The 27,854-nt window shown below is 40.4% G+C and overlaps 1 protein-coding gene across 2 annotated transcripts; it reads left to right on the top strand.

The window, feature by feature from the left end:
- Nucleotides 1-2,762: 2,762 nt before the first annotated feature.
- On the top strand, nucleotides 2,763-27,850 carry LOC307136838 (uncharacterized protein). 2 transcript variants are annotated; one of them, XM_079834154.1, is made up of 4 exons: nucleotides 2,763-2,905; nucleotides 3,144-3,263; nucleotides 26,138-26,257; nucleotides 26,355-27,850. In XM_079834154.1, the coding sequence occupies exons 2-4, from the start codon at nucleotides 3,206-3,208 to the stop codon at nucleotides 27,167-27,169; spliced, it is 993 nt and encodes a 330-aa protein (XP_079690280.1). In that variant the 5' UTR covers nucleotides 2,763-2,905; nucleotides 3,144-3,205; the 3' UTR covers nucleotides 27,170-27,850. The 2 variants fall into 2 exon arrangements, with proteins under 2 accessions (XP_079690280.1, XP_079690279.1); XM_079834153.1 differs by lacking the exons at nucleotides 26,138-26,257; nucleotides 26,355-27,850 and adding exons at nucleotides 19,579-19,698; nucleotides 19,791-22,335 and having other exon boundaries at nucleotides 2,793-2,905.
- The last annotated feature ends 4 nt before the right edge of the window (nucleotides 27,851-27,854 follow it).

Below are 27,854 nucleotides of genomic sequence, written 5' to 3' on the forward strand. Positions count from 1 at the left end.
GCGTTGCATGATCTGTGCAGGCCCAATATTGAAGATGGACATTTTCTGCACACGACACCAGACCTGAAGATGCCTCTCTGCAACCTCTGAGGTCAACAATGATCTAATTCTAGTGATGGGCGACAACTAGTCTACCTAGTTTAGTGATATGCTCTGCTATCTATCCTTGTGGAAATTTACCGTGACACTGTGCATTTTCTCTGAGCCAATCAGAATCATTCCACATGGCAGTAATGACGTGGCTAGACCTTGAAAACAGTATAACTGTTCAGAAATTGAATGTACGATTGGCGGAGGCGGGTAGGCTGGTAGAGGGAGCGCGGCCTACGAACTCCTTGTGAGACTTGAAGCTGGCTTCTGCTGATGAAACAGCAAACTATTCTTCAGTAAATTTTTCTTTAATTAATTACACTCCTGACGTCTTCATTTTTCACTACTGGTCCTGGGTCCTAAGCTGTTACCCCAACAAAGGAGTTTAGGCAAGTTTATTTATATAGCACATTTTTAGATTAGATTAGATTCAACTTTATTGTCATTACACAAGTACAGGTACAAGGCAACGAAATGTAGTTTAGGTCTAACAAGAAGTGCAATAGCAGCAAGTGCAGGATATACAATGGTTGAATAAGTGCAGGACATGGATATGTACTGAATATATATTAATATATATAGAGAGATGGTTATTACTCTAAACAGAATTTTACAGATAGAGGTATACAATATGTTAGGCTAAGATGAGGAATATAGCAGTGGATTAAGGTAGTGCACTAAATTATGGATAGAAGCTATCCGAAAAAAGTTTAAAAGTGCAGTGGAAAGTGGTTGCATATTACAGTTAAAAGTACGGTGAAAAATGCAAATGTAAACAGTTGGTACTGTAAATAACAGTCGGCAGTGCAAATGAGCATAATCCAGTTAAGGTATGGTAGTGCAAAATGCATAAGTAAACAGTTGTTACTGTAATAAACAGTCGGTAGTGCAAATAACAAAGTGAAGGCAGATGTGAGGTAGGAGAGTTAGCAGTATATGAGGGAAGTGGATCAGCGGGGGTTCGAGTTCAGTAAAGAGACAGCTCTGGGGAAAAAACTGTTCTTTAGTCTGCTGGTCCTGGTCCGGAGGATCCTGAAACGCCTGCCGGAGGGCAGGAGCAGACTGATCTCATGAAATAGCGTATGTATGACACGCCAATTTGCTTTGCCATTTTGGCGTGCTATCAAGACGCATAATCGTTTTCTAGCGTGTTTATCAACGCTGTTTCATTCTATCCCCCTACCCTGCCCCTACCCCTAAACCTACCCATCACACACACGCACACATACACACACACTGCCCCTGCCCCTAAACCTACCCATCACAAGAAATATTCAGCATTTTTACATTTTCAAAAAAACATAATTAAGTATGTTTATAAATCCATTTACATTCACGCGGAATCACACTGCGTAGACATTCACGCGGAATCACACGGCGTAGACATACACGCGGAATCACACGGCGTAGACATACACGCGGAGATTATTATTCATTTCGGCGTACACATACACGCAGAATCACACGGTGTAGACATACACGCGGAGAGCTTAAAATGCATACAGATAACACGCCATTTGGCTTTAGAAAGTGGCATGTATGTTTACGCAAAGTCATGATGTCATGTTGGCAGGAGAGAAAACAGTCTGTGGGCTGGGTGAAAGGAGTCCTTAAGGATGCTGCGAGCTCGATGCAGACAGCGTTTCCTCTGGATGTGCTCGATGGCAGGCAGTGGAGTCCCTGTAATGCGCTGGGCATTTTTCACCACCCGCTGCAGTGCCTTGCGCTCCGCAACAGAGCAGCTCCCATACCAGACTGCCACACAGTTGGTCAGGATGCTTTCTATTGCGCAGCGAACAACGAATCGATAAAATCGTTAAAAATCGATTATTAAAAGAGTTGGCAACAAATCTTTTGTAGCAACCTGTGCATTTTCTGAAGATTTTTTGCACTGTGAATTTGCACTGTCAGTTCTTTTCTTGAATAAAGATTTGGAAATTAATGTTTTTTTATTTTATTTATCTGATTCATCGATTAATCAAATAAATAATCGACAGATTAATCGATTATAAAAATAATCGTTAGTTGAAGCCCTAGTCCAATCAATTTCTGATTTTGACCGCTTCTGAAATGGGTCAAACCATAGATATTACATAAGAAGTTAAAGTAAATACGCTAGAAATGCGCGCTCATTCAAGGACGTGCATTTATTGCATGGACGGAGAAAGCAGGACGCCTGCATTTCATCTGATGGTACGCACAAAAGATTTTTTTATTTAACACTATTCAAGTTAAATAAGCAAATATAGCCTAACTATTATACACCTTTCAGAGCATCAGTGAGAGCAATGGCACCGCAGAACGAGTAAAGCTACTCTATCTCTTTTAAGTGTTTTTTAATCTGAAAACTGCTTAAAAACTGCTTAAACTGAAAACTTAATCTGAAATCTGAAAACTGTCAGACATCCATTTAGCGCATGTTCACAGGAAAACAACTGAAAAACAGTGCTGGTCCTCTCAATACTGTCTGGCTATTTTATTGACTGAGATGGCTTCAGATGATTCAGTGAGAGAGCAGTCCAAACTCATTCAAGTGGATTCAGGGAGATAAACAGTGTTTTTATAGTCTCAAATAAGATAACAGATCTTATCTTGGTTGTTTTGTATATAATCTATGTTAGATAGTTTCCTATCACCAACTATCACCAAAAATAGTGACTGTTTTCCGCCAGTGGAGGCGCTCGAGCAACCGAAGCAACGACACACATCCGAGTCTAGAAGAAGAAGAAGAAGAGAAGTGAGCGAGGGAAGGAACATAAACATAAGAAGTGAAACACAGCCGCTCATTCTGCTCTAAATCTGATGTTTTCACACTGTGAGTACATTAATTTATCATGTATTAGGAGAAATTTAAATCCAAACGACTAAACGAGTCGGTTAATTTATTGAATCACTCAGAAGTGAAGTGAATGGATATTGAAAGTGATTGTGAGTGTGATGATCATCTGCTAAATGAGCAACAGCGACCACAATTCACACCTTCAGTCAGTGAAGCCGCTCCCACAGCCGTTCATGAGAGTTTAAATGCTGGGAATTTTCTCATCTTCCCACAGGAGAAGAAGAAGCAAGCAGGAGGAATTACTCCAGGAGAAACTACAGACATACTATTGTAAAGATGGAGTTTAAGGAAGAACCCTGCAGAATAAAAGATGAAGAGACAGAGGAACAAATAGGTTGGTGTTTTCCTTCATTCTCTTTAATGATGAACATTAAGATGAAAACTGACAAATCCTCTTGAGACCCAGGCGTACAATTTTGTCCACTATATTTTAGTGAATTTCATGTCACATTAAGTCTGGATATCAAGAGCACATTCAGGGCTTTTCAGATTGGAAGTTTCACATTGACAACTCCTTCTTTTTAATTTAAAATACAACTTTTTGTCCTACAGACAAGCTTAATATATAATTTAAAACTGTCAAGGGTCTACTTCTATTTATGTAAACTCACAATAATAAGAAAACAAATGCACTTTCTACCAAAACTCAGTGTATGCTTGCCTCACAGACATGAGAAATATATCAAGTTTGAAATCTACTGAAGTCTACTTTTAAATGAACAAATTCAAATAGAAAATAAATACTCTCTGCTTATGTAATCCATATGAAATGTCCATTTCCCTCTGGAGGTGTTATTGTGTGGAGATGACGAGTCCGCATCGCCAACTTCATCTTTGTAGCTGACACTGACTCAGAAAACAGTAGTTTATTAAATAATTTCTCCAACACATTCATAATCATTTCTTTTGCAGGTGCTTTGCGGCAGGCGTTAGATGTGAGCTTACTTTTCATTGTTAAAATTGAGATTTATGCATCATAATAACATGTAGCGCTTTTTAAAAAAAATCAATTAATCAGCTGTTTGCAGTTGTTGTAAATTATTTTAATGGGTTTGCAGAGTCATACATTTGTATTTCATTAATCAGGTGGACAATTAAACATTTACTTGAACTTTAGCTTAAAGTTTACTAAAACGTGAGATGGACAATCAAGAATCAAATCACTGAGTATCTGAAATTAGTGAGAAGTGCAGATGTAATGTTTAGCAACGGCTCCGCCATACCATACCAAGGATAGCCTATATTTAAACACCTCGGATTGGACATCGTGTTCAAGAGATCAACAAGTTATGTCTGTTATTGGCTACTGACTGCTGTAAATAGGAACGTTTCACGTTCTCCAGAGCACAAACTCAAAAACGCAATGTTTTGCCAATAATATTAAATATTACAATATCAACTGAGGGCAGGGCTTAAAAACGGGAAAAAAATAAAAATCGGTTCACTCCGAGCAGAATCAATATTTTATCGTTTCCGTTTTTGCGTTCCTCATTAAACATTACTGTTCCGAAAACGGTTTGATTTGAAAAAATACCGGTTAATAATATACATTATAATTTAATGTATAAATAAAGACTTATTTTCACTCAAAAATAAGATAACATATGATAATTAAACTTGAACATTTATTTCATAACATTGTTTAAACCACAACATAAATACCTGCATTAATTACAAAGCATAAACAGCTGAATATTTTTTAATGGACTGTTAGACAATCGAAAGTGGCCCTCTTATGCCAATTCTTTTCTGAAGAGTGATAACATTCTTTGTACATAACCTTTTTTCCAACACGACTTGTTTTAAAAATCCATCCATCCATCCATCATCTTCCGCTTATCCGGGGCCGGGTCGCGGGGGCAAAAAATAGATGCCCGAGCCACCTCAGCTGGCTCCTCTCGATGTGGAGGAGCAACGGCTCTACTCCGAGTTCCTCCTGAGTGACTGAGCTCCTCACTCTATCTCTAAGGGAGCGCCCAGCCACCCTACGGAGAAAGCTCATTTCGGCCGCCTGTATCCGGGATCTTGTCCTTTCGGTCATGACCCACAGCTCATGACCATAGGTGAGAGTAGGAACTAGGGGTGCACGATATATCGATTCAATATCGTTATCGCGATATCACGTTGCCCGATATTATATCGTAAGTCTCGCGATAATTATGCGATATTTTGTTTATGACAAAATGAGACTCGTTTCACTATACATTCTTTATCGGATCAAACATTTTTTTAAACCGGGTCCCTCGTTTCAAAGCTAACCTTCACTCTATCACTTCTCCCTCGCTCCACACACACACACACACACACACACACACTCTTGTCGGGCTGGCTCGACGCACACACCAGCGCACAACAAAACGAAGTGAAAGAAAAGAAAGGACCTAAAGAGAGAGCGAAGGGAGCGAGTGGAGCAAAAGAAAGAACACAAAAGTAAGAAAATGAGTGTTGCTAGTTAAGTGCTTAGTGTTGCTAGTGCTAGTTAAGAACCACCACAAGCCACTTTACAATGGGTGGTTTTGCATTAATTAATTATTTTTATTTCTCTCCGTTTTAAATATTTCTCTCAGTTTATTTCGGCTCTGTTTGAGTGTGCCTGTCAGTCTACGCGCTGATATGAGCAAATATCCGATCACTATGCTCAAGATAGGGGGTGTTTAGCCACGCTTGCAATGCTGGTGTCAGAGTTATACTCACGGAACACTGTAGTTATTCACAAAATTCATTATTTGAATGCGTTTTAAAGCCTTATACCGGTTAAACGTTTCATTCGCGTGCTCATGCACTGTTTTAACATGCGCTGAGCGTGTGCACGAACGCCTGTCAAACACATGATTACTGGACTATGTAGTCTTATCGCGCTAATACTGTCAAATACACACATGTTTAACATAAACACAGTCAGTTATGTCTAAAGTGAAAGTAAAATCGCGTGTGTCTGTATATTAGATGTGTAGAGGTCTTACATTGAAAGCAGCGCAGCCAGTGAACACGCTGCCGCTTGTACTTAAAGAGACAGTTCACCTCTAAAATAATGTCATTATTTACTCACTCTAATGTTGTTCCAAACCTGTTAATTTCTCCTGTTGAACACAGACAGTTGAATACCAGACAATTGATGGTAGCCATTGACATCAATATTATAATTTCCTTCAATGTGTTATGTCCAACAGAAGAAATAACTTTATTCAGGTTTAAAACTACTTGAGCGCCAGTAATTGATGACAGAATTTTAATTTTTGAGTGAACTCTCTCTTTAATTTTACATTTATTCATACAATTTCATGCTGTACTGCTCTGAGCTGCCACTGTAAATCTTTATATATATTTATTTTATATTATATTATACACTATGATGTGTACAAGTTTTTTTTTTTAAAGCAAAGTTTTAAGTTAAGTAAGGTTTTTCCAAGTCTTTTAAGTAAAATAAAAAAGTATTGCAATAATAAAAAAAAATGATAAAAATAATAATAACTCTTTCTGTTCCTGTCGCCTAAGAATAGAATAGCAAAAAACTGATGTGACTAGCCATCAAAACCGCACCGAACCAAAAACCGTGGTTAAAAACCGAGGTATGTATTGAACCGTGGATTAACTGTATTGTTTCATCCCTACTGTACAACCAGACATGATTATTATTTATTTATTTATTAATGTTGTACCAGTCCAATATGACTGTCAGTTGAAATAAACCTTGTGTTGTAAGAACTTGTTTTATTTGTTATGAATCTATTTTGATGCGTTTTCCGTAACTTTTGTAATTTTACATAGGTTTAAAAATATCGAAATTAATATCGATATTGCAATATTCATTATCGATATCGCAATATATATACATTTTTGTGAATATCGTGCACCCCTAGTAGGAACGTAGATTGACCGGTAAATCGAGAGCTTTGCCTTGCAGCTCAGCTCCTTCTTTACCACGACAGACCGGTACATCGACCGCATTACTGCAGAAGCTGCACCGATCCGTCTGTCAATCTCCCGTTCCATCCTTCCCTCACTCGTGAACAAGACCCCAAGATACCTGAACTCCTCCACTTGAGGCAGGAACTCTCCACCAACCTGAAGCGGGCAAGCCACCTTTTTCCGACTGAGAACCATGGCCTCGGACTTGGAGGTGCTGATTCTCATCCCAGCCGCTTCACACTCGGCCGCAAACCGTCCCAGTGCACGCTGAAGGTCCTGGCTCGAGGAAGCCAACACGACAACATCATCCGCAAAAAGCAGTGACGATATCGTGTGGTCCCCAAACCGGACACTCTCCGGCCCTTGGCTGCGCCTAGAAATTCTGTCCATAAAAATTATGAACAGAACCGGTGACAAAGGGCAGCCCTGCCGGAGTCCAACATGCACCGGGAACAAGTCTGACTTACTGCCGGCAATGCGGACCAAGCTTCTGCTCTTGTCGTACAGGGACCGAACAGCCCTAAAAAAAGGGCCGCCGACCCCATACTCCCAGAGCACCCTCCACAGGATGCCACGAGGAACAGAGTCGAATGCCTTCTCCAAATCCACAAAACACATGTGGACTGGTTGGGCAAACTCCCATGAACCCCCCAGCACCCTGGAAAGGGTTTAGAGCTGGTCCAGTATTCCCAACCTGGATGAAAACCACACTGTTCCTCCTGAAAACGAGGTTCCACTATCAGCCGAATTCTCCTCTCCAGTACCCTGGCATAGACTTTCCCGGGGAGGCTGAGAAGTGTGATCCCCCTATAGTTGGAACACATTCTCCGGTCCCCCTTCTTGAAAAGAGGGACCACCACCCCGGTCTGCCAGTCCAGAGGTACTGTTCCCGACCGCCATGCGATGTTGCAGAGGCGTGTCAGCTAAGACAGCCCCACAACATCCAGAGACTTGAGGTACTCAGGGCGGATCTCATCCAACCACGGTGCCTTGCCACCGAGGAGCTTTTTAACCACCTCGATGACTTCAGCCCGAGTGATGGACGAGTCCACCTCTGAGTCCCCAGCCACTGCTTCCTCAACGGAAGACATGTCAGTGGGATTGAGGAGATCCTCGAAGTATTCCTTCCACCGCCTGACGATATCCCCAGTTGAGGTCAACAGGTGCCCACCTCCACTGTAAACAGTGTTGGTAGGGCACTGCTTCCCCCTCCTGAGGCGTAGAACGGTTTGCCAGAATCTCTTCGAGGCCGACCGATAGTCTTTCTCCATGGCCTCACCAAACTCCTCCCAGGCCCGATTTTTTTTGCCTCCGCGACTACCCCGGGCTGCAGTCCGCTTGGCCTGCTAGTACCGGTCAGCTGCCTCCGGAGTCCCACAAGCCATCCAGGCCCGATAGGACTCCTTCTTCAGCTTGACGGCATCCCTTACTTCCGGTGTCCACCACCGGGTTCGGGGATTGCCGCCTCGACAGGCACCGGAGACCTTACGGCCACAGCTCCGAGCGGCCGCAGCGACAATGGAGGTGGAGAATATGGTCCTTCGGACTCAGTATCTCCAGACTCCCTCGGGATCCGGTCGAAGTTCTGCCGGAGGTGGGAGTTGAAGATCTCTCTGACAGGGGGCTCGGCCAAACTTCCCAACAGACCCTCACAGTACGTTTGGGTCTGTCCAGCTTCCTCCCCCGCCATCGGATCCAACTCACCACCAGGTGGTGATCAGTTGACAGCTCCGCCCCTCTCTTCACCCGAGTGTCCAAGACATATGGCCGAAGGTGTGATGACACGACCACAAAGTCGATCATCGACCTCCGGCCAAGGGTGTCCTGGTGCCAAGTGCACTGATGGACACCCTTATGCTTGAACATGGTGTTCGTTATGGACAAACCGTGGCTAGCACAGAAATCCAATAACAGAACACCACTCGGGTTCAGATCAGGGGGGCCGTTCCTCCCAATCACGCCCCTCCAGGTGTCACTGTCACTGCCCACGTGGGCGTTGAAGTCCCCCAGTAGAACGACATAGTCTACAGTCGGAGCACTTTCCAGCACCCCTCCCAGAGACTCCAAGAGGGCCGGGTACTCCGCACTGCCATTTGGGCCGTAGGCACAAACAACAGTGAGAGACCTATCCCCGACTCGAAGGCGCAGGGAAGCGACCCTCTCGTTCACCGGGGTGAACTCCAACACATGGCGGCTGAGCTGGGGGACTATAAGCAAACCCACTCCAGCCCTCCGCCTCTCACCATGGGCAACTCCAGAGTGGTAGAGAGTCCAGCCTCTCTCAAGAATTGTGGTTCCAGAGCCCAAGCTGTGCGTGGAGGTGAGCCCGACTATGTCTAGTCCGTACACCTCGACTGCTGCCCGATTCACAATGCACCGGCCCCTTACGCTCCCTCCTGCAGGTGGTGAGCCCACAGGAGGGCGGCCCCACTTCACTCCTTCGGGCTGAGCCCAGCCGGACCCCGGCCACCAGGCGCTCGCATACGAGCCCCATCCCCGGGTCTGGCTCCAGGGTGGGGCCCCGTCTGCGCCATGCCGGGTGACGTCACGGTCCTTGGTGTGGTTGTGAACATATGGGTTTGTGAACTGTTCTTGGTCTGGCCCGTCACCAAGTACCTGTTTGCCTTGGGAGACCTTACCAGGGGCATATTGCCCCAGACAACATAGCTCCCAGGATCATTCGGGTACTCAAACCTCTCCACCACGATAAGGTGACAGTTCAAGGAGAGGTGTTTTAAAAATGACATGAATAAAACATTTATAAACTGGATAACCATTGCTCTTTTAATGAACCGTCAACTACTAATTTCAAAGCAAACACTGCGCAACACGTCCTTGTATCACATAATCAAATTCAGTCGGCTAATAAAGCTTGATCATTTAATGCAATGTAACATTGTAAAACTACAACACAATTTCTACCATTTAATATGAAGCATCAACAGTCTATATAGAAAACATTGACCTGACCTGAAAGACTATAGGAAAAATGTGTTGCTAGTACTTGCATAGGCTTAAATGAAATCCACAAACTATTTCAGCTTAAAGTCCGTACTGCTTGTTTAAACGTACGAAAAGAATGTCCTCCAATACCTGCGCGTTCATTGAAGATCTCAGTGAGGAAAGAATGTACTTGAGGCAGGGAAATGCATGCTCCACACTGACTTGTGTGCAATTTAGAGCTGCAACTAACGATTATTTTTTCTGTCGACTAATCTAACGATTATTTTTCCAGATTAATCTTATTATTCTTTTTTACTGATTATTGTATTTCAAAGAGGGTAGTGAATTTGTATATTATTTTAACATGAAATCAATGAATGATGACAATATTAATTGTATTTCAGGAAGGGTAGTGTACATAGTATGCCATTTTATAATGAAATATATGAACACAAGAAGCTTTTTAAACATAATATATGATGATACTATTCATCATAAAATGTATACAGAGTAGGCCTAATTAGGAAAAGTTGTTTACTATAGTAGTTGAGTATGATTTACTTATTGATTTGTGTCAATAGTAAACGAAATGCACTTGTATTTATCTGCAAAAGGTTCACATACAGGAGCTTTCAGCATAGTTTTAATGTAGAACTAGTCGTCTATTTTGAAGATACATGTGCATAAACAACGACTAAAGCTGCCAGAAGTTTTTGCCCAAACTTCAAAGACACATTTAAATGATTAAAACTAGAGGCATATCTTAACTTTAATGTTACTTTAATCATGTAAACGACCTATAAACAGCAAGTTATTATGCATATGTATTTGGGACAGAGCGGAACCAGGTCGCATTTACAGCAGATATATGCAGCCCATAATAAATAAAAGCACGAGACGTACCGGGGTCGGAGAAGAACCCCGGAAAATGTGACCGTCTGTTGCAATACACGCGTGGCGCGTTCAGCTGCGCGAGAGAACACTAGCAGCAGGGTTGCCAGGTTTACACAACAAAACCCACCCATTCGTTACTCAAAACTAGCCCAAAACAAGCCCAATCGCGTTTCGGGTTCTCTGGTAAACATCGCGTTCGGGGGGTTAAATATGTGTGTTTTTTTGCTTCAACCCGCGGACATGAGACACAGCCCGCGGCAACAGTGTAGAAGAAGCCCAAATCCGCGGAAAAAAAGCGGACTTGGCAACACTGACTGCAGTGTGAAAGCTCCCGCTCTCCACGCGCACAGCTTCTGCTCTGCCACCGCGTGCAGTGTGAAACCGGCGTTACAGAGCGAACAAAGCACAGTTTTATTCGGCTTCTGTTTAAAGTACTCCCACACTTTTGAATGTCGCCGTCTGGCTTTATATGATAAATGATCATTTTCACTATGCCCGGGAGCAGAAGCTGCCATTATTCTAGATCTTCTGTTCCATTCTAGAACGTAAATAATGTGCCGCCGACGCGTCGACGTATTTTCGTAGTCGACGCGTCGTTGCAGCCCTAGTGCAATTACATTCATAGCAAGAAGACTGCTGTGCGGCCATTTCACTCATGCTTGATGTCAATGTCACATCCTGTACTGCCAAATTAAAATATTAAAGAGAACGATAAAATAACGTTATTAACCGGTTAATGGTAATTTCAAATAAACTTTCAGAATGATTACAATTTATTTTGTTTTCGTTTTCATTTTTGTTCCAGTTAAAATTTAGTTTGTTTCCGGTTTTCATTTTTGTTCCTTGAACCGGTTCAGAGCCCTGACTTAAAACGTTGTTACAAAGTCTATCTCACCACAGTGGCTCTACAATAATCATACAATGCGACGACAATAGTTTTTGTGCGCAAAAAAAAATCAAAATAACACCTTTATCCAACTTGTTGTCGACTTCCGTGTGTGCCTCCACGACGCATGCGCGAGAATATGACGCAGATCCGGCGTTCGGACATATGACCCAGAAGCGATTTGTTTACGAGCAGAGGAAGACGCGCGTGTCTAAGCTGTTGGATTCTACATTGATCGTGCTTTAGGTCTCGGCGTAGTGCTCAAAATGGGGCTTAAGTGTGTATTTCATCGATTCCCTAACACCGGCGCTACGTCATATTCTTGCGCATGCGTCGTGGAGGCACACACGGAAAACAAGAACAAGTTGGATAAAGGTGTTATTTTGATTTTTTTTTGCGCACAAAAACTATTGTCGTCGCATTGTATGATTATTGTAGAGCCACTGTGGTGAGATAGACTTTGTAACGACGTTTTAAGTGCCTTTCATGGATCTTGGAAGTGTCAATGTACTGAATGCCAATGGAGGCCTGTGTGAAGCCTTTCTCAGCCATCAGCTTTCAACTAAAATATCTTCATTTGTGTTCCGAATATGAACGGAGGTCTTACGGGTGTCCAACGACATGAGGGTGAGTAATTAATGACAGAATTTTCATTTTTGGGTGAACTAACCCTTTAAGGTTAAAACTGACATTTTCTGCCCACAAAGTATGTCATATATACTGTTACCCAACTATCTCAACTGTATACGTTTGCTTAAGACCGACTGTGTTTATGTGCATACTCCTCAATACGATACTTTTGTACATACATTTGTGTGTATTTGACTATTTAAAGGGATAGTTCACCCAAAAATGAAAATGTGATGTTTATTTGCTTACCCCCAGGGCATCTAAGATATAGGTGACTTTGTTTCTTCAGTAGGACACAAATTAAGATTTTAACTCCAACCGTTGCAGTCTGCCAGTCATATAATGCATGTGAATATTAATAAAATCTATGAGACTAAAACAAAACATGCACAGACATTCAAATGAAACCCTGCGGCTCGTGACACATTGATGTCTTAAGACCCGGTTTGTGCGAGAAACCGGACAGTATTTATATAATTTTTTACCTCTAATACAGAACTATGTCAAACAGCCTTTAGCGTGCTCTCACTTCCGGTAAGTGAGGTCAGTAGGTGCGTTTACATGGAGGACTGTAATTGGTTTAAAAGTCCAATCCGAATGAAAATGCTCCATATAAACACCTCAATCGGAATAAAAATGGCCAAACCGAATGAAATTGTAATAGTTTGCGAGGGGTGGGATAAACCTTTCCATGAACCGATCAAACGAAAAATTCCACCATGTAAACGGCATGATCCGATTACTTTGAGTGCACGTCTTTCTGTGACGTGATATATAGCGCGCGCGCCTCCATAACTGAAGAGTGCGCACTGCGCTCAAACCAGGCTAATGTTGACAAGAGAGGAAAGTTAATTTTTCTGAGGTATTAAACTTAATTTCGTAACATGTTGAACATGATGTTGGAATAATGACACAGACATAGCCTGGCTGCACCATCTCATCTTGACAGCGTTTGACCTGGGCTTCAACTGCGCCTAACAGAAGAATTAATTTTTCTGAGGTGATTCTTACACTTTACAACAAATAATGAATAGCTTTTATAAAACTGTATAAGTCCTGGTGGCCATTGAGGGTTGACATTGCAACGGGAAACATTCAAGCTGCTGTCGTGTCAACATTTTGTTTCTCGTAAGTTAGATATAAAAAAAAAGTTAAACAACTAAACTATTAAAGTCTACTGTAATTACTTTTGTTAATATTTATACCTTTGTGATTATGGTAGCTTTCCTTAATCATCTGAAATATTCATTTATACATCTGCGTTTAGTAGCCTACTAGTATCAGTCCCTCCAGAAAAACGCGATTATGCGATCGCGTGATTTAACGCATAATCAGCCAAAGTCCGCATATTCATGCGGGGGCCGCATTTTTTCAAATACGCCGCACTTTCGCCGCATAAATTGCCTATTTCCGCGTGCAAAATATGCGGGGCTATCAAGATTTCATAATCCCCGCATTTTCGTTGCAAAAAAAGTCATATATATTAGCAGAAAGTTGAAAAATTTTCGTTTACTTCACACAAGAGCCGCCATTTCCGCCTATTGCCATGGGAACGTTTTGAAGTGACGTGATTACCCGACGCGAACGTCATCGAAAAGCTTCAAACCCCGTGGAGAAACCATAGATACCGGTGAAACCATGATGCAGCACAAACTCCCATTGGCCAACAAAAATAACAGCAAAAGAGCAAAGCAGTTTCCCTGTGTGCTGACTGATTTCAAAACACAGCTTTGAAGCGTTATGAATCAATGAGTCGATTCAGCGGTTTGAAGCGTTATGAATCAATGAGTTGATTCAGCGGTTTGAAGCGTTATGAATCAATGAGTCGATTCAGCGGGTTGGATCGCCAAAGTCACGTATTTCAGCAGTTTGACACGCGATCCGAATCATGAATCGACTCTGATTCATAGCATCATGATGCTGTGTTTTGAAATCATCACTATATAAGTCGTTATTTAGTTTTTTTTGCACACAATAACTATTATCGTCGCTTCATAAAGTTATTGTAGAACCACTGTAGTGAGATGGACTTTGTAACGACGTCTTTAGTAGGCTACCTTTTATGGGTCTTGAGAGTGTACATTGTGCCAATGGAGGCCTTTCTGAGCCATCGGAATTCAACTAAAATATCTTAATTTGTGTCCAACAACATAAAGGGAAGTCATTAATGACAGAATTTTCATTTTTAGGTGAACTAACCCTTTAAGAGATTGCACTGTGCATTGGAAGCACTCAAATGTCTGTTTTGTATAGCGACATCTGTAAAACAGGAAGTTATTTATTAATTTTTTCAGAAGTTGTAGCATATTCCTTTTGTAAAGCTACAGAACTTGATTGACTAAATGTTTTGTAAATTTGAGCCATTATTAAGGTCTTCAATAAAACAAGATGAGAACTTAAATATTCCAGCACTTTCTGTGATGTAGTGCTTTTTTTCTCTCTCTCATCAAACCGCAGTTTTTGCAAGTTCCCGCAATTTTATCGCATAAAATTGCATAAATATCCCGCATTTTTCATCGCATTTTTTAAGAAAACGTGCCGCATAATCAAGGATTTTTGCCCGCAACAATCACAAAAAAAAGCCGCATTTTTCTGGAAGGACTGTAGTATGCGGAGCACGTCTTGAATGCTTTCATTCTTGTTTCACCGTACATCCTATGTTTTTATTAATAATTTGGGTGCATTTTATAGTTAATTTTGTGTTTTTCAAAATAAATGAATTCATTTTGATTCCGCATTCATCATTGGGTCCTCCCTCATTCCCCATCTGTGGAGGTTTGTTGGTGATGGAAGGGTATCATACACTGAACGGAGCAGGAAGGAGATACGAAAGGGCTCCAGTCTCCAGATCTCCGACCACGTGATCTTCCGCTTCGGCAGGTCCCACTTTGTCCAGGCTCCTTGTGCTCCGAGTTCGACAGCCCTAGACCTGCGCCTTTCTTCCTCCAGGTGTCGGACCTCGGCTTGAATCATGTCCCTCCTCTGCCTTGGGTCTGCTTTTCCCCATTGCTGGAAGTGGGTGGATCCGAGTCCTTGCCTCCCTACGCATGGGTTCCCAATGATGTCTTTCAGCTTCAATGCGCTTTCAGCTTGTGCCACTGATGTGTCAGCCGCCCATTTGCGTCCTGATCTCGTAGTGACGCCTGCTCTTCTGACTTTTTCATCAGTGGAGTCTTGGTACATCATCACAACCCGGCACTTTGCCACCTTAAACTCTTCCACCACTGATGATAGGGGTAGTTGTACCTGGCCAGACCTGGTATATAGCCCTACTGACGTGAAGCTTGGTGGGATTCCGAGCCACTTGCGAAGGTGTTTGTTCACTCGCCTCTCGACTCCTTCCACTGTTGTCATAGGTACTTCATAGATTGTCAGTAGCCACATGAGTCGTGGTAGCAGACCGTGCTGGAAGAGCCAGGCCTTAAACTTCCCTGGCAGTCCTGACCCCTCGATCTTACTCAGCCATGCATATGCCTGTTTCTCTGCTCTGTCCTGGAAACATTGCATCTGTCGGTCAGGGATGCGTCATACCATTTCCCTAGGCACTTAATCGGGTTTTCCTCAATTGATGGTATCGTCTCCCCCTGTACTCGCAACTGGAACTTGCTGATAACTTTCCCCCTTCTGATCACCATACTTCTTGATTTCCTTGGCTTGAACTTCATCCGAGCCCATGTTGCCACGTCATCAAGAACCTTCAGGATCCACCCTGCTTGCACATGGGTTGAAGTTGTTATGGTAAGGTCATCCATAAAGCCTCTTATTGGAGGTTGGCGGGTGCCAGACTCCATTGATGGCCCCCTGGATTCTTTTCCTGCAGCTGTTATGAGCAGGTTCATTCCCATGACAAACAGGATGGGGGAGATGGTGCAACCTGTCACGATTCCCTTTTCAGGGTCCTGCCACTGAGTTGTAAAATGGGCTGTTTTGAACCGTAATTTGAATCCTCCGAAGTAGCTGGTAATTATACCCCTAGTATGGTGGGGGATATGGTAGTGTTCCATAGCCGTGTTGATGAGGCCATGCGGGATTGAACCGTATGCATTAGCCAAGTCGAGCCAGACAACCGTTAGGTTTCCTTTGCTCTTCTTGGCCTCCCGGATCAGCTGGTTGAGGATGCCCGTATGTTCCAAGCACCCGGAGAAACCTGGAATGCCGCCCTTCTGGACTGATGTGTCGACATATTTGTTCTTCACCATGTAGGTAGTCATCCTTTTTGCCAGGACAGAAAAGAATACCTTGCATTCGACACTTAGGAGAGAAATGGTTCGGAACTGACTGATGTCGGAGGAGTCCATTTCCTTGGGTACAAAGCACCCCTCTGCTCTTTTCCAGGATTCTGGAATGATACCTTTTGTCCATATCCTTCGCAACAGTTTCCATAACCTGCGGAGGAGCGTCGGGCATCTCTTGTATACTTTATAAGGTATACCGCTTGGTCCTGGGGCAGATGCTGAACGAGCTTTCTGTACAATGTCCTGGACTTCTTTCCATGTTGGTTCACTGGTATCGAGCTCTTCCTCTGGAGTTTCAGCAGTTCTGCTGATCTTTGGGTGTGCACCACAGTCTTGATACCTGAGGGCGTCACTGTGGCTCTCCTTAAGGAACTCCTCTACAACTTCCTTAGGGCTGGTCAATCTTCCAGATCTTGCTTCCCCCAGCAGGGTTTTGGTAAACCTGTATGGGTCCTTAATGAACTGCGCCCGCTTGGCCTCCTTCTCCTTCCTCAGTTTCAGAGACCTTTCTGCCCTTCTCAGGCTGCAGAGTTTCCCTCGAATGTTAAATGTCTAATGTAATTTACTTATTTATTTTGTTAATCAGAGATATTCTACTCAAGATTAGAGGTTATAGGCTACTGTACAGAAAACGGCATTACACTGTCCTTAAAGGGTTAGTTCACCCCAAAACTTTATTTCTCACTTTCATGTCGTTCCAAACCCATAAGACCTTTGTTCATCTTCGGAACACAAATTAAGATATTTTTCTTCTACGATTTGGGATCGACACGAGGGTGAGTAATTAATGACAGAATTTTGAAACCGTTTATATCCTAATAGGGATGGGCGATATCTTATCGTTTGCTTTCATGTCCAAAAACTAATTTTCCATCAGTTTATTTTTGTGAATTTAAATGTATGCAAAGGATTGTGGGTGATTTAAGGTTGCGGAGGATACATCCGCAAAACAAAGGCTGCCTTCCAAAGATCTTTCGAATTGAGACGGCCTTCAGCAACTTTTGATGACATGGCAGCCAAGATAATGAGCCCTCCGTTTGAGAAACACCCATAAACATGAGAAGTGGAACACAGCCATTCATTCTGCTCTAAATCTGATGTTTTCACACATTCATTGAGTACATTCTTGTATCATTTATTAGGAGAAATCTACCTTAAGATTTACCTTAAAAACTCCTGAACTCCAATTCTGTCCGAGCAGCTCAACACAAGTCTGATTTAGATTTCTCCCAATAAAAATAAGTCTGATAAACACAGAGAATTAAGTAATTATTATATCTGAGAGTGCTAAATGTTACACTCAGATATAAGAAAGAAATTCTCGACTATCTCTTGTTTTGGCTCCCGTATATAGACCTCCAGGGCCCTAATGTGATTTCCTAAAAGAGTTTGCAGATTTTCTCTCAGACCTATTGGTCACTGACGATAAAGTAGTGTTGGTGATTTTTATATTCACATAGATAATAAAAACAAAGCATTAGGGGCTGCGTTCACAGATTTCCAAACTTCTTTAAATGTCACTAGACCCAACCAAGACAGCACTTCCTGTTATAAAGGCTCTAAAAGCAGCCAGGGCTGAGCATATCTTTGTATAATTGTTATATTATATAGTCAATACTAGTTTTACTTGATCTTAGTGCTGCATTTGACACCATAGATTATAAAATACTCTTAGATTTTAGATTGTACCTATCAGAACGTAAACATCTTGTCTATTTAAACAGGGAAAATCTGAGATGATGTCAGTGAATTATGGAGTGCCACAAGGATCTGTGTTAGACCCTCTGTTATTCTCAATATATGTGCTGACACTTGGTAATATTATAAGAAAACATGGAATTAGTTTCCACTGTTATGCCAATGATACTCAAATATATATTTCATCACGACCAGATGAAATCTCTCAATTATCCAGGTTGACCGAGTGTGTTGAAGATATTGGTTTGCCTACAGTGGTTCAGGCTGCAGGATTGCCGAATGATTAAAGAAACTTTCAGCAAGATGGTCCAAAACTGTACATTTCTTGTCTATTACCATCCACTGATACTTATACCAACAACGGAAATAAGCGCAGTTACAATAGCAAAATATGTGGTAGAGTTTTGCTAGAGTGTGACGATATTGTATTTCAGTAGATAGCCCATCAAAGTGAACCCTTGTGCTGTGTTGAAATTGAATGACATGCAAAAAACTGCTTTTCTCTCATTATGCTAGATTATCACCAAATATTGGATTCAATCTTTTTGTCAGCTTTTCTTCTTTCAATTAGGACAGGTTTTTATATTTATTTTAGGAACTGATCAATCGTAGGCCTTATTTATCTGAGCTTAAGTACCTCAGTTTTTGAGTGAAAAAAACATTATTTGTGGCTAATTTTGGTCAGTTTTACACAAAATATGGAAAAAAATTGCAATTTTTATCACACTAGTTTGCTACCAGGAATTTTTTGAAATGACAGATATACCGATATATATATTTATTTTACAACATTTTCTAAATGTGCTGCTGTAAATTATGCTAGTCTTTAGTGACATAAATAACTATAGTTTTAGGTCAATCACATCTGAATGGCAAACTATTCATTTGTCTCTACGCTAGTGAAAAATAAATTTACTGAAGTGTGTTTGAAACACATTTATGCAAAGTATATTACAAATACATTTACATTTATGCATTTACATATTTATTTTTATACTTAATATAAATCCCATGCAATTGTACTTTTGGGATACTTTGGTTTACTTAAAGGTGGAAAAAACATTTTTTTAGTTAATGTACTTTAGTTAACCAGAAATAGTGCTAATGTCCAACTTATGTTTAATTATAATATTTATATCATTAAGTCTCAAGCATTATGTCAGTAAATATGGTACTGGTTTGTAGTATACTTAGTATGAAATAAATGCATTTTAAAACATTGGAATAGTTTTCCCAGTAGGGTATTTCACACACATTCCCACATTTAATCGATGTCTGTTTACAGCTATCAACCCTTAATTCACTTAAACCATGAATAATCGAGAGTGATTGTAAGTGATGATCATCTGCTAAATGAGCAACAGCGACCACAATTCACACCTTCAGTCAGTGAAGCCGCTTCCACAGCCGTTCATGAGAGTTTAAATGCTGGGAATATTCCCATCTTCCCACAGGAGAAGAAGAAGCAAGCAGGAGGAATTACTCCAGGAGAAACTACAGACATACTATTGTAAAGATGGAGTTTGAGGAAGAACCCTGCAAAATAAAAGATGAAGAGACAGAGGAACAAATAGGTTGGTGTTTTCCTTCATTCTCTTTAATGAGGAACATTAAAATGAAAACTTTGATCATTTGGGGCTCTCTAATTTTTTTTTTTTTTTTTTAGACCCGATGGAAGAGAATGAAGCCAAAAGGCATCATCTTCAAAAGGAGATAGAAAATGGAGATGGAAACGCAGTCGTTTCACAGACTATAAAGAATTTCACCCAAAAACAAGCTGGAAAATCTGGAGTCAAAGGACCTTTCACCTGCTCTCAGTGTGGAAAGAGTTTCACATATAAACCAAACCTTAAGAAACACATGAAGATTCACATGAGGATTCACACTGGAGAAAAAACGTTCACATGCTCTGAGTGTGGAAAGAGTTTCACAAAGAACGTAAACCTTAAGAGACACATGACGATTCACACTGCAGAAAAAACTTTCACATGCTCTGAGTGTGGAAAGAGTTTCACAAAGAAAGTAAACCTTAAGAGACACATGATGATTCACACTGGAGAAAAACCATTCACATGCTCTCAGTGTGGAAAGAGTTTCATACAGAAAAGCACTCTGGATGATCATCTGCGCTGTCACTCTGGAGTGAGATCATTCAGCTGTGATCAGTGTGAGAAAAAATTTGTTGTGGAAACAAACTTAAGAAGACACCTTCAAATTCATACTGGTGTGAAGCCTCACGTTTGTTCTTTTTGTGGAAAGAGTTTTTCACACCTGAAATCTTTAAAAGCGCATGAGCATATTCATACTGGTGTGAGACCTTATGTGTGCTTTGACTGTGGGAAGACCTTCAGTACATCTGACCACTTAAAAAAACACCAGAGAGTTCACACTGGAGAGAAGCCGCACCAGTGCTCTTCATGTGGGAAGAGTTTCACCCAATCCTCTAATCTACAGACCCATAAGAAAAAGCATTGCCCGAAGGCGTCTAAATGAGCAAATGTTCATGATTCGGATTCATCACTCACAAATGAATACACTTACAAGTAAATAATTTGACATTCAGATTCAGCAAAAGCTGTAATTTTGGAAACCATAGTGATTTAAGACGGTCATTTGCTAAAATTAGTAGTGAAGTTTGATCATTTGTCAAAGGACATTTTGGCAGGGTCAGTAATAGTTCACGAAACTAGTGTTGCTGTGATTTATGAAGAGATATGTTTGGTTTTTTTATGGAGTTGAATTTTTTTCATTAATTGTGCACGAGCACAAACAGAAATAATGCACTGAGAACATTTTGAAAATCTTTTTTTGCATTTAAATCTTTTTTTGCATTTAAATCTTTTTTTGCATTTGAAGAAATGTTCTGTACATTTTAAGACTAAGAAAACTAAAAAAGTAACACATGACTTGATGAATAAACTTGTTTACATGAAATCAAGGGAAACGTCTTGGGATACTTGACTGTAACCGCTTGTTCTTTCCAACGTGATGATGTAATGCGTGATGCATCGTAGAGCTAGTGCAAGATGAGCATTTGTGTTTAAAAAGTATATACATTTTTCTTTTCTTTATAAAATGGCCAATAGTTTCGTTAGATAAGACCCTTATTTCTTGGATGACATGGGTGTGAGTAAATTATCATAGAATTTAAATTCTGGAGTGAACTAATCCTTTAGGCGTCAAAAGTTATAGTGTATCTTTTACTGATTTAATCCACTGTGTTTATCAGACTTTGACTTTATTTTTATTGGGAGAAATCTAAATCAGACAACTTGCTCAACACAAAAGTTTTAATGTCTCTTAATAACTCACATTTTTTAAAATGAATAATAGTTGTACAATCTGACAAAATGTATATTAAAATCAACAACATTAGTAATCGTTCCATGGCTGCCGCAGTAAACATGGTTGCCCAGGTGTGTTTTTGGCGCTTTTCCACTGTATGGTACAGCTCGGCACAGTTTTGCTTTGACACTTTGAGTACTGTGATGCTATGATGGGTATGTGTGATCCATCAATAGCACCAATACACTGTGGGAGCTCCCACCTGTTCTCAATTTAGACAGCCATTTCTTGAATCTTCTACAGATCTGGAAAACACATTTGTTCTGGTACCAACAAACAGTATGTTTACATGGACAACAATACTCCGATATTAATCTGATTAAGACCATACTCTGATTAAGAAACTACCACATAAACAGTCAGTACGTTTACATGGACAACAATACTCCGATATTAATCTGATTAAGACCATACTCTGATTAAGAAACTACCATGTAAACAGCGATTTCTAATTACCTTAATCCGGTTAAAGCCATACTCGAATTAAACAAAAATCGAATTAAGACATGTGGAGTATGCCTATTTTAGTCGCATTATCCAAGTGCATTGTAGACATGTACACACCTTAATCTAACTATTAACGTCGTGTATGAGTTTTTGCCGCATTTTGTGACAGGACACACACACCAGGCACACACACCAGGCAAGTGCAGAGGGGAGGGCTTTGGGGGCTCGTATCAAAAGTATATAAAGTGCCCCTCTAAACAATCATCAATAATATTGTGACAAATAAAACAGAATTTGGATTATAATTAATATAACCGCGCGTACAAAACAGTAACAATGCGCTCAAATTCCCGTTTATCTTTTACGTATCTTTCAGTCTGAAATCTCTCTTAAAAAAAACTGAAAGACACAATATATACAAAAAATAAAACTATATATATATATATATATATATATATATATATATATTACATTAAAAAGTATAAAAGTCACTCGTTTTTATAAAGTCACACTGTCCAACAGCGACACCCGCAGGTAAAGTTACAGCGGGTTGCCTGAGCCCATTGATTTGAACAGACCTACGAAACTCGTGCTATGATTGGACGCCGGACAGCGTAGCGTGGCATGGGTACGTAATGACGTACTATTAATCGAGCTATGTTCTGTAACATGTAAAATGGGAACATGAACGTAATATTCTAAAAGCAACTCATGTAAACGCCTTAATCAGATTATTGTCTTATTCAGAGTAAGGTCAATAATTAGATTACTGCTGTCCATGTAAACGTAGTCAGTGATGTCTAATTACCTTAATCCGGTTAAAGCCATACTTTAATTAAACAAAAATCGAATTAAGACATGTGGAGTATGCCTATTTTAGTCGCATTATCGAAGTGCATTGTAGACATGTACACACCTTAATCTAACTATTAACGCCGTGTAGGAGTTTTCGCCGCATTTTGTGACCGGACACATACACACCAGGCAAGTGCAGAGGGGTGGGCTTTGGGGGCTCAAGCCCCCGCCCTTTTAAAAAAATTGATCAAAAGTGCCCCTCTCAAAAATCATCAATAATATTGTGACAAATAAAACAGAATTTGAATTATAATTAATATAACAAGGCGTACAGAACTGTAACAAAGCGCTCAAATGTCCCGTTTATCTTTTACGTATCTGTCAGTCTGAAATGTCGTTGCCATGACGTGTTGCTATGGTGCGTGTCTTGCTCGACTGCTCATTCTGACACTGCCTCCTCTATAATTTTATCTTTGTGTTGTAATAATTCTGCTCATTGTAAAAGTAAAATACAATAAGTGTGTATCTGAAATCCCAGATTCATAATTGTCTGCTTACAACAGCGGTCGGGAACCTCGAGGCTCGCGAGCCATATGGACATTCAGTGAACGCCTGTGGCTCAACGGCAGAAAAAACAATCACGATTTTGAAACCTTAATTTTCATCATTAATCAAAGCTATTATTCGAAATGTAGGCTGTCAAGAAGGAGGCAAGATGGGCAGTGTCTCTTAAAGAAAACTGAAAGAGACAATATATATTACAAAAATAAAACAACGTAAATATATAATATATATTACATTAAAAAGTATAAAAATCCCTCGTTTTTATAAAGTAATGCTGTACAACAGCGACACCCGCAGGTAAAGTTACGGCGGGTTGCCTGAGCCCATTGATTTTAACAGACCCATCATAGTCACGCTATGATTGGATGTCGGATAGCGTAGCTATATTATTTATATATAATATAAATTAAAAGAGGTGATTCCTCTCATAATATGGACTCACTGACAAACTCATCCCTGAGAGAAGATGAAATTGCTCAGGAAAAGTGAATGTGTTCTGTGTCTGTGGCAATTCAACAGCAGTACGTGTTTTACAGCTGCTAGTAGTTAAGGTTTAAAATTATTCCTACACTGTGGTTATACCTTGTATTTTGACAAACAATTTTGGTTAAAAAAGTAATAAAATGTAACTCGTCATGTTCAGTGGTGTAAAGTACCGAATTACAAATACTCTCGTTACTGTAATTGAGTAGTTTTTCTCAGGAATTGTACTTTATTAAGTAGTTGTACTTTTACTTGAGTACATTTTAATTGCCTTAAATAATTACTAAAAATAAATGGCAGAATATAAAATTTTCTAATACACGCACAAATGGTACATATTCTGTTAGTGCTGCACGAGCTGCTGGAAATACTTCATTTAGCTTGATTGTTTGCCAGGCTTCAAAGTGCATTAGGCATTAACCGATCGTCACTGCTAGATTTTTGTCCTTTAAATCGATTCGGTTCAGCATGAAAACGCAAGCTGCTTTCTGTCAGCTTATTGAAGTGCATATTTTAATGTAATGTGTTAAAATTTTAGTCCATGTATATAGAAAATAACTTTCATAAAACATCAGATTTATATTTAAATCAGGTTTGTAAGGAAGGATCGGTTTTGCTGTTATGACAAAAGCTGAGGTCCAACACCCTGCAATAGAACAATAAAACTCGCTAATCTGGAGAGAAAATCTCACAGAAAGACTGTGGGACATCACGCTGCCCAAACCTTTTTTTCCATGAATGTGTGTTGAATTATTCCCAATAGTCTATGTTCATAATTTCATAGATTTATCTTGGTTGCGCTGCTTCCAGTAGTGTTTATTTATGTTAGAGCTTTTATCCAATCATATTTCAGGCATCATGTGTCGATAAATCTGCCTTAAGGCCTTCAGAATCAATAATGTGGTTAAAATGAATGGCAATGAAACTGTGCGCTTTAACCAATCAGATAATCACAACGATTTCAACAGCCAATCAAATTTCGAGATGGCGTTACCGGGGCAATCTAGCAGGCGTACAATAACGTCGGCATTTTCACGTCCTTTGTTTGGATGGTCAGAGAGCGTACTATAACTAGTGGCCTAGTCAGAATAACAAGATAAAACATCTGTAGTTTTAATAGCATTTTTTTCAAACCGCAATGGCTGACAGAGGAGAATAAATTAATGTTTTAATTAACATACTTACAAAGCCATTTTCAAAATAACCGCATACAACCTTCTCCAGCTTAACGCACAGTCACTATTCGATCAGTCCCGGCTAAAAATGAACTAACTGCCATCACTGATTTTGAAGTCCCGTGGATCTCCTTGATTTATTTGAGAGCATGGGTCAGCTACACACATTAGCATGTTTTGTGTACAAATAATCATAGCTTATTTTGGTGAGTAAGCTATAATGCATTTTATTTACTTTTTTTATAGCCTACAGTCAACCCTGGGCTGGCTAATCCGTGCCCCGTTTTTTCCATGATTAATGTGATTTTTTTTTCTTTTTCTTGTAAATTTATGATTCAAAATATTTTTATAATTATTATTTTTGCTATTAATATATTATTTTCAACATTTTCATACTGTTAAAATTGTGAGTTTTGTGGGTTTAAATAAATTTTAATGAAAAACTTTGTATTATCTTTGAACCTCGCCTGAAATAAATTTGTCATTTGTCAAACTGTTGGTAAGATTTTTCAAGAACCATTTATGCTGTTGCATTTTCTTTCCTGTAGAATTTGCACCAAAAAAACCCTGCACAATTTGGGAGGACTCAAAAGGTAGCCTACTACAAAAATGCAGGGAAAACACGGAGCGGGTCGATGCTTCTGTTAGATATGATGTATGTGGTGTAGATGTGGATGTAGTGAAAATATACTTTTTGAATTGTGTCCATTGGGTTTCCTGCATCAATCTTGCTTAATGAGAGACGCAACGCCACTGTTATACTGTGTTTCTGTATAATATTAATGGTTTCTATAGCTGTGGCATCATGATGATTTTATTAAGAGGTGAATTAATTCAGGTAGGATACAATTACCACTGAACACGGTGTGAAATGCACGTCCCGACACTGCAGATCCCCCACGAATTTGACCAATAAGTGGAATTTGGTTATTTTTGCTATTTCATTCTTCTGGGTTAAAAAGCAAAGTTGCATTACTCCCACTTTTCCACAGCTTTACACGCCCATTTTAGAGAGTTTTGGCAACTCTGAGGCGTGAACGACCAGGCTAAAACAAGGGGCTTTCATGACGCCTTAAAGCTGGATAATTGAGAGTGATTGTAAGTGTGGTGATCATCTACTAAATGAGCAACAGTGACCACAATTCACACAGGTCAGTGAATGCATGAGAGTTTAAATGCTGGGAATTTTCTCATCTTCCCACAGTAGAAGCAGCAGCAAGCAGGAGGAATTACTCCAGGAGAAACTACAGACATACTATTGTAAAGATGGAGTTTGAGGAAGAACCCTGCAGAATAAAAGATGAAGAGACAGAGGAACAAATAGGTTGGTGTTTTCCTTCATTCTCTTTAATGAGGAACATTAAGATGAAAACTTTGATCATTTGGGGCTCTCTAAATTTCTTTTTGTTTCTAATTTTTAGACGTGATGGAAGTGAATGAAGGCAAAGGGCATCAGTTTCAAAAGAAGATAGAAAATGGAGATGGAAACACAGTCGTTTCACAGACTGAAAATAATTTCACCCAAAAACAAGCTGGAAAATCTGGAGTCAACGGATCTTTAACCTGTTTTCAGTGTGGAAAGAGTTTCAAGCATAAAGGAAACCTTAAGACACACATGAGGATTCACACTGGAGAGAAACCGTTCACATGCTCTCAGTGTGGAAAGAGTTTCACTCTCAAAAGAACTCTCGATGATCATCTGCGCCGTCACTCTGGAGTGAGATCATTCAGCTGTGATCAGTGTGAGAAAAAATTTGTTATGGAATCAAACTTAAGACAACATCTTAAAATTCATTCTGTTGTGAAGCCTCACTTTTGTTCTTCTTGTGGAAAGAGTTTTTCACAACTGAACTCTTTAAAAGCTCATGAGCGTATTCATACTGGTGTGAAACCTTATATGTGCTTTGACTGTGAGAAGACCTTCATCACATCCAGTGCCTTAAAACAGCACCAGAGAATTCACACTGGAGAGAAACCGTACACATGCTCACACTGTGGAAAGAGTTTCTCTCAGTCAGGAAACCTGAAAGATCATGAGAAAGTTCACACTGGAGAGAAACCGTACAAGTGCTCACACTGTGGGAAGAGTTTCTCTCAGTCAGGAAACCTGAAAGATCATGAGAGAGTTCACACTGGAGAGAAGCCGCACCAGTGCTCTTCATGTGGGAAGAGTTTCGCCCATTCAACTAGTCTACAGTATCATAAGAAAAAGCATTGCCCGAAGGCGTCTAAATGAGCAAATGTTCGGATCCGTCAGGATCACCAGTGAGGGTGCCCCTGATTACCACCTGAGGGCACTCCACCTCGGACTGTCACTCCATCAAGGACTACATCTCCCATAATCCTTTGCCCGGACTCATCAGCACTCATTGATTACATCCACCTGTGTCTCATTACCCTGTTTACCTCACCCTATATAAGCCTGGTTATCTCATTCATTCACTGCGAATTGCAACACTGCATTTCTGAGCATTCTCCCTGGTTTCTTGTCTCTTGGTCTTGGATTACTTGCCTGTTCTGTGGATTAACCTTTTGCCTGTCTCTCAGCTTTGTGTGCCTGTTTGGACTGCTTACCTGCGTATGACATTTTGCCTGTTTTTGACTATGATTGTGGATTATCCTTTTAATAAAGCTGCGTTTGGATTCTCAGCCTTTGTGTCTCGGAGCAGTTACGTTACATTCAGATTCAGCAAAAGCTGGAATTTAGGAAACCATAGTGCTTTAAGAGGGTAATTTGCTAAATCTAGTAGTGAAGTTTGATCATTTGCAAAGGATTTGGCAGGGTCAGTAATGGTTCATGAAACTAGTGTTGCTGTAAAATGCTGTCATTTATGAAGAGATATGTTTTGTTTTGTTAAGGAGTTCAATTATTTTCATTAATTGTGTCAACGAGCACAAACAAAAATGATGCACTGAGAAAA

This window comes from Gobio gobio (assembly GCF_949357685.1).
Source record: "Gobio gobio genome assembly, chromosome: 14".
Taxonomy (NCBI): Eukaryota; Metazoa; Chordata; class Actinopteri; order Cypriniformes; family Gobionidae; genus Gobio; species Gobio gobio.

Coding starts and splice junctions, on each gene's coding strand:
- LOC307136838 (XM_079834153.1), top strand. CDS start 3,206: ATGGAGTTTAAGGAAGAACCCTGCAGAATAAAAGATGAAGAGACAGAG. Junction 3,264..19,578: donor AGAGACAGAGGAACAAATAG/GTTGGTGTTTTC, acceptor ATCTTCCCACAG/GAGAAGAAGAAGCAAGCAGG. Junction 19,699..19,790: donor AGAGACAGAGGAACAAATAG/GTTGGTGTTTTC, acceptor TTTTTTTTTTAG/ACCCGATGGAAGAGAATGAA.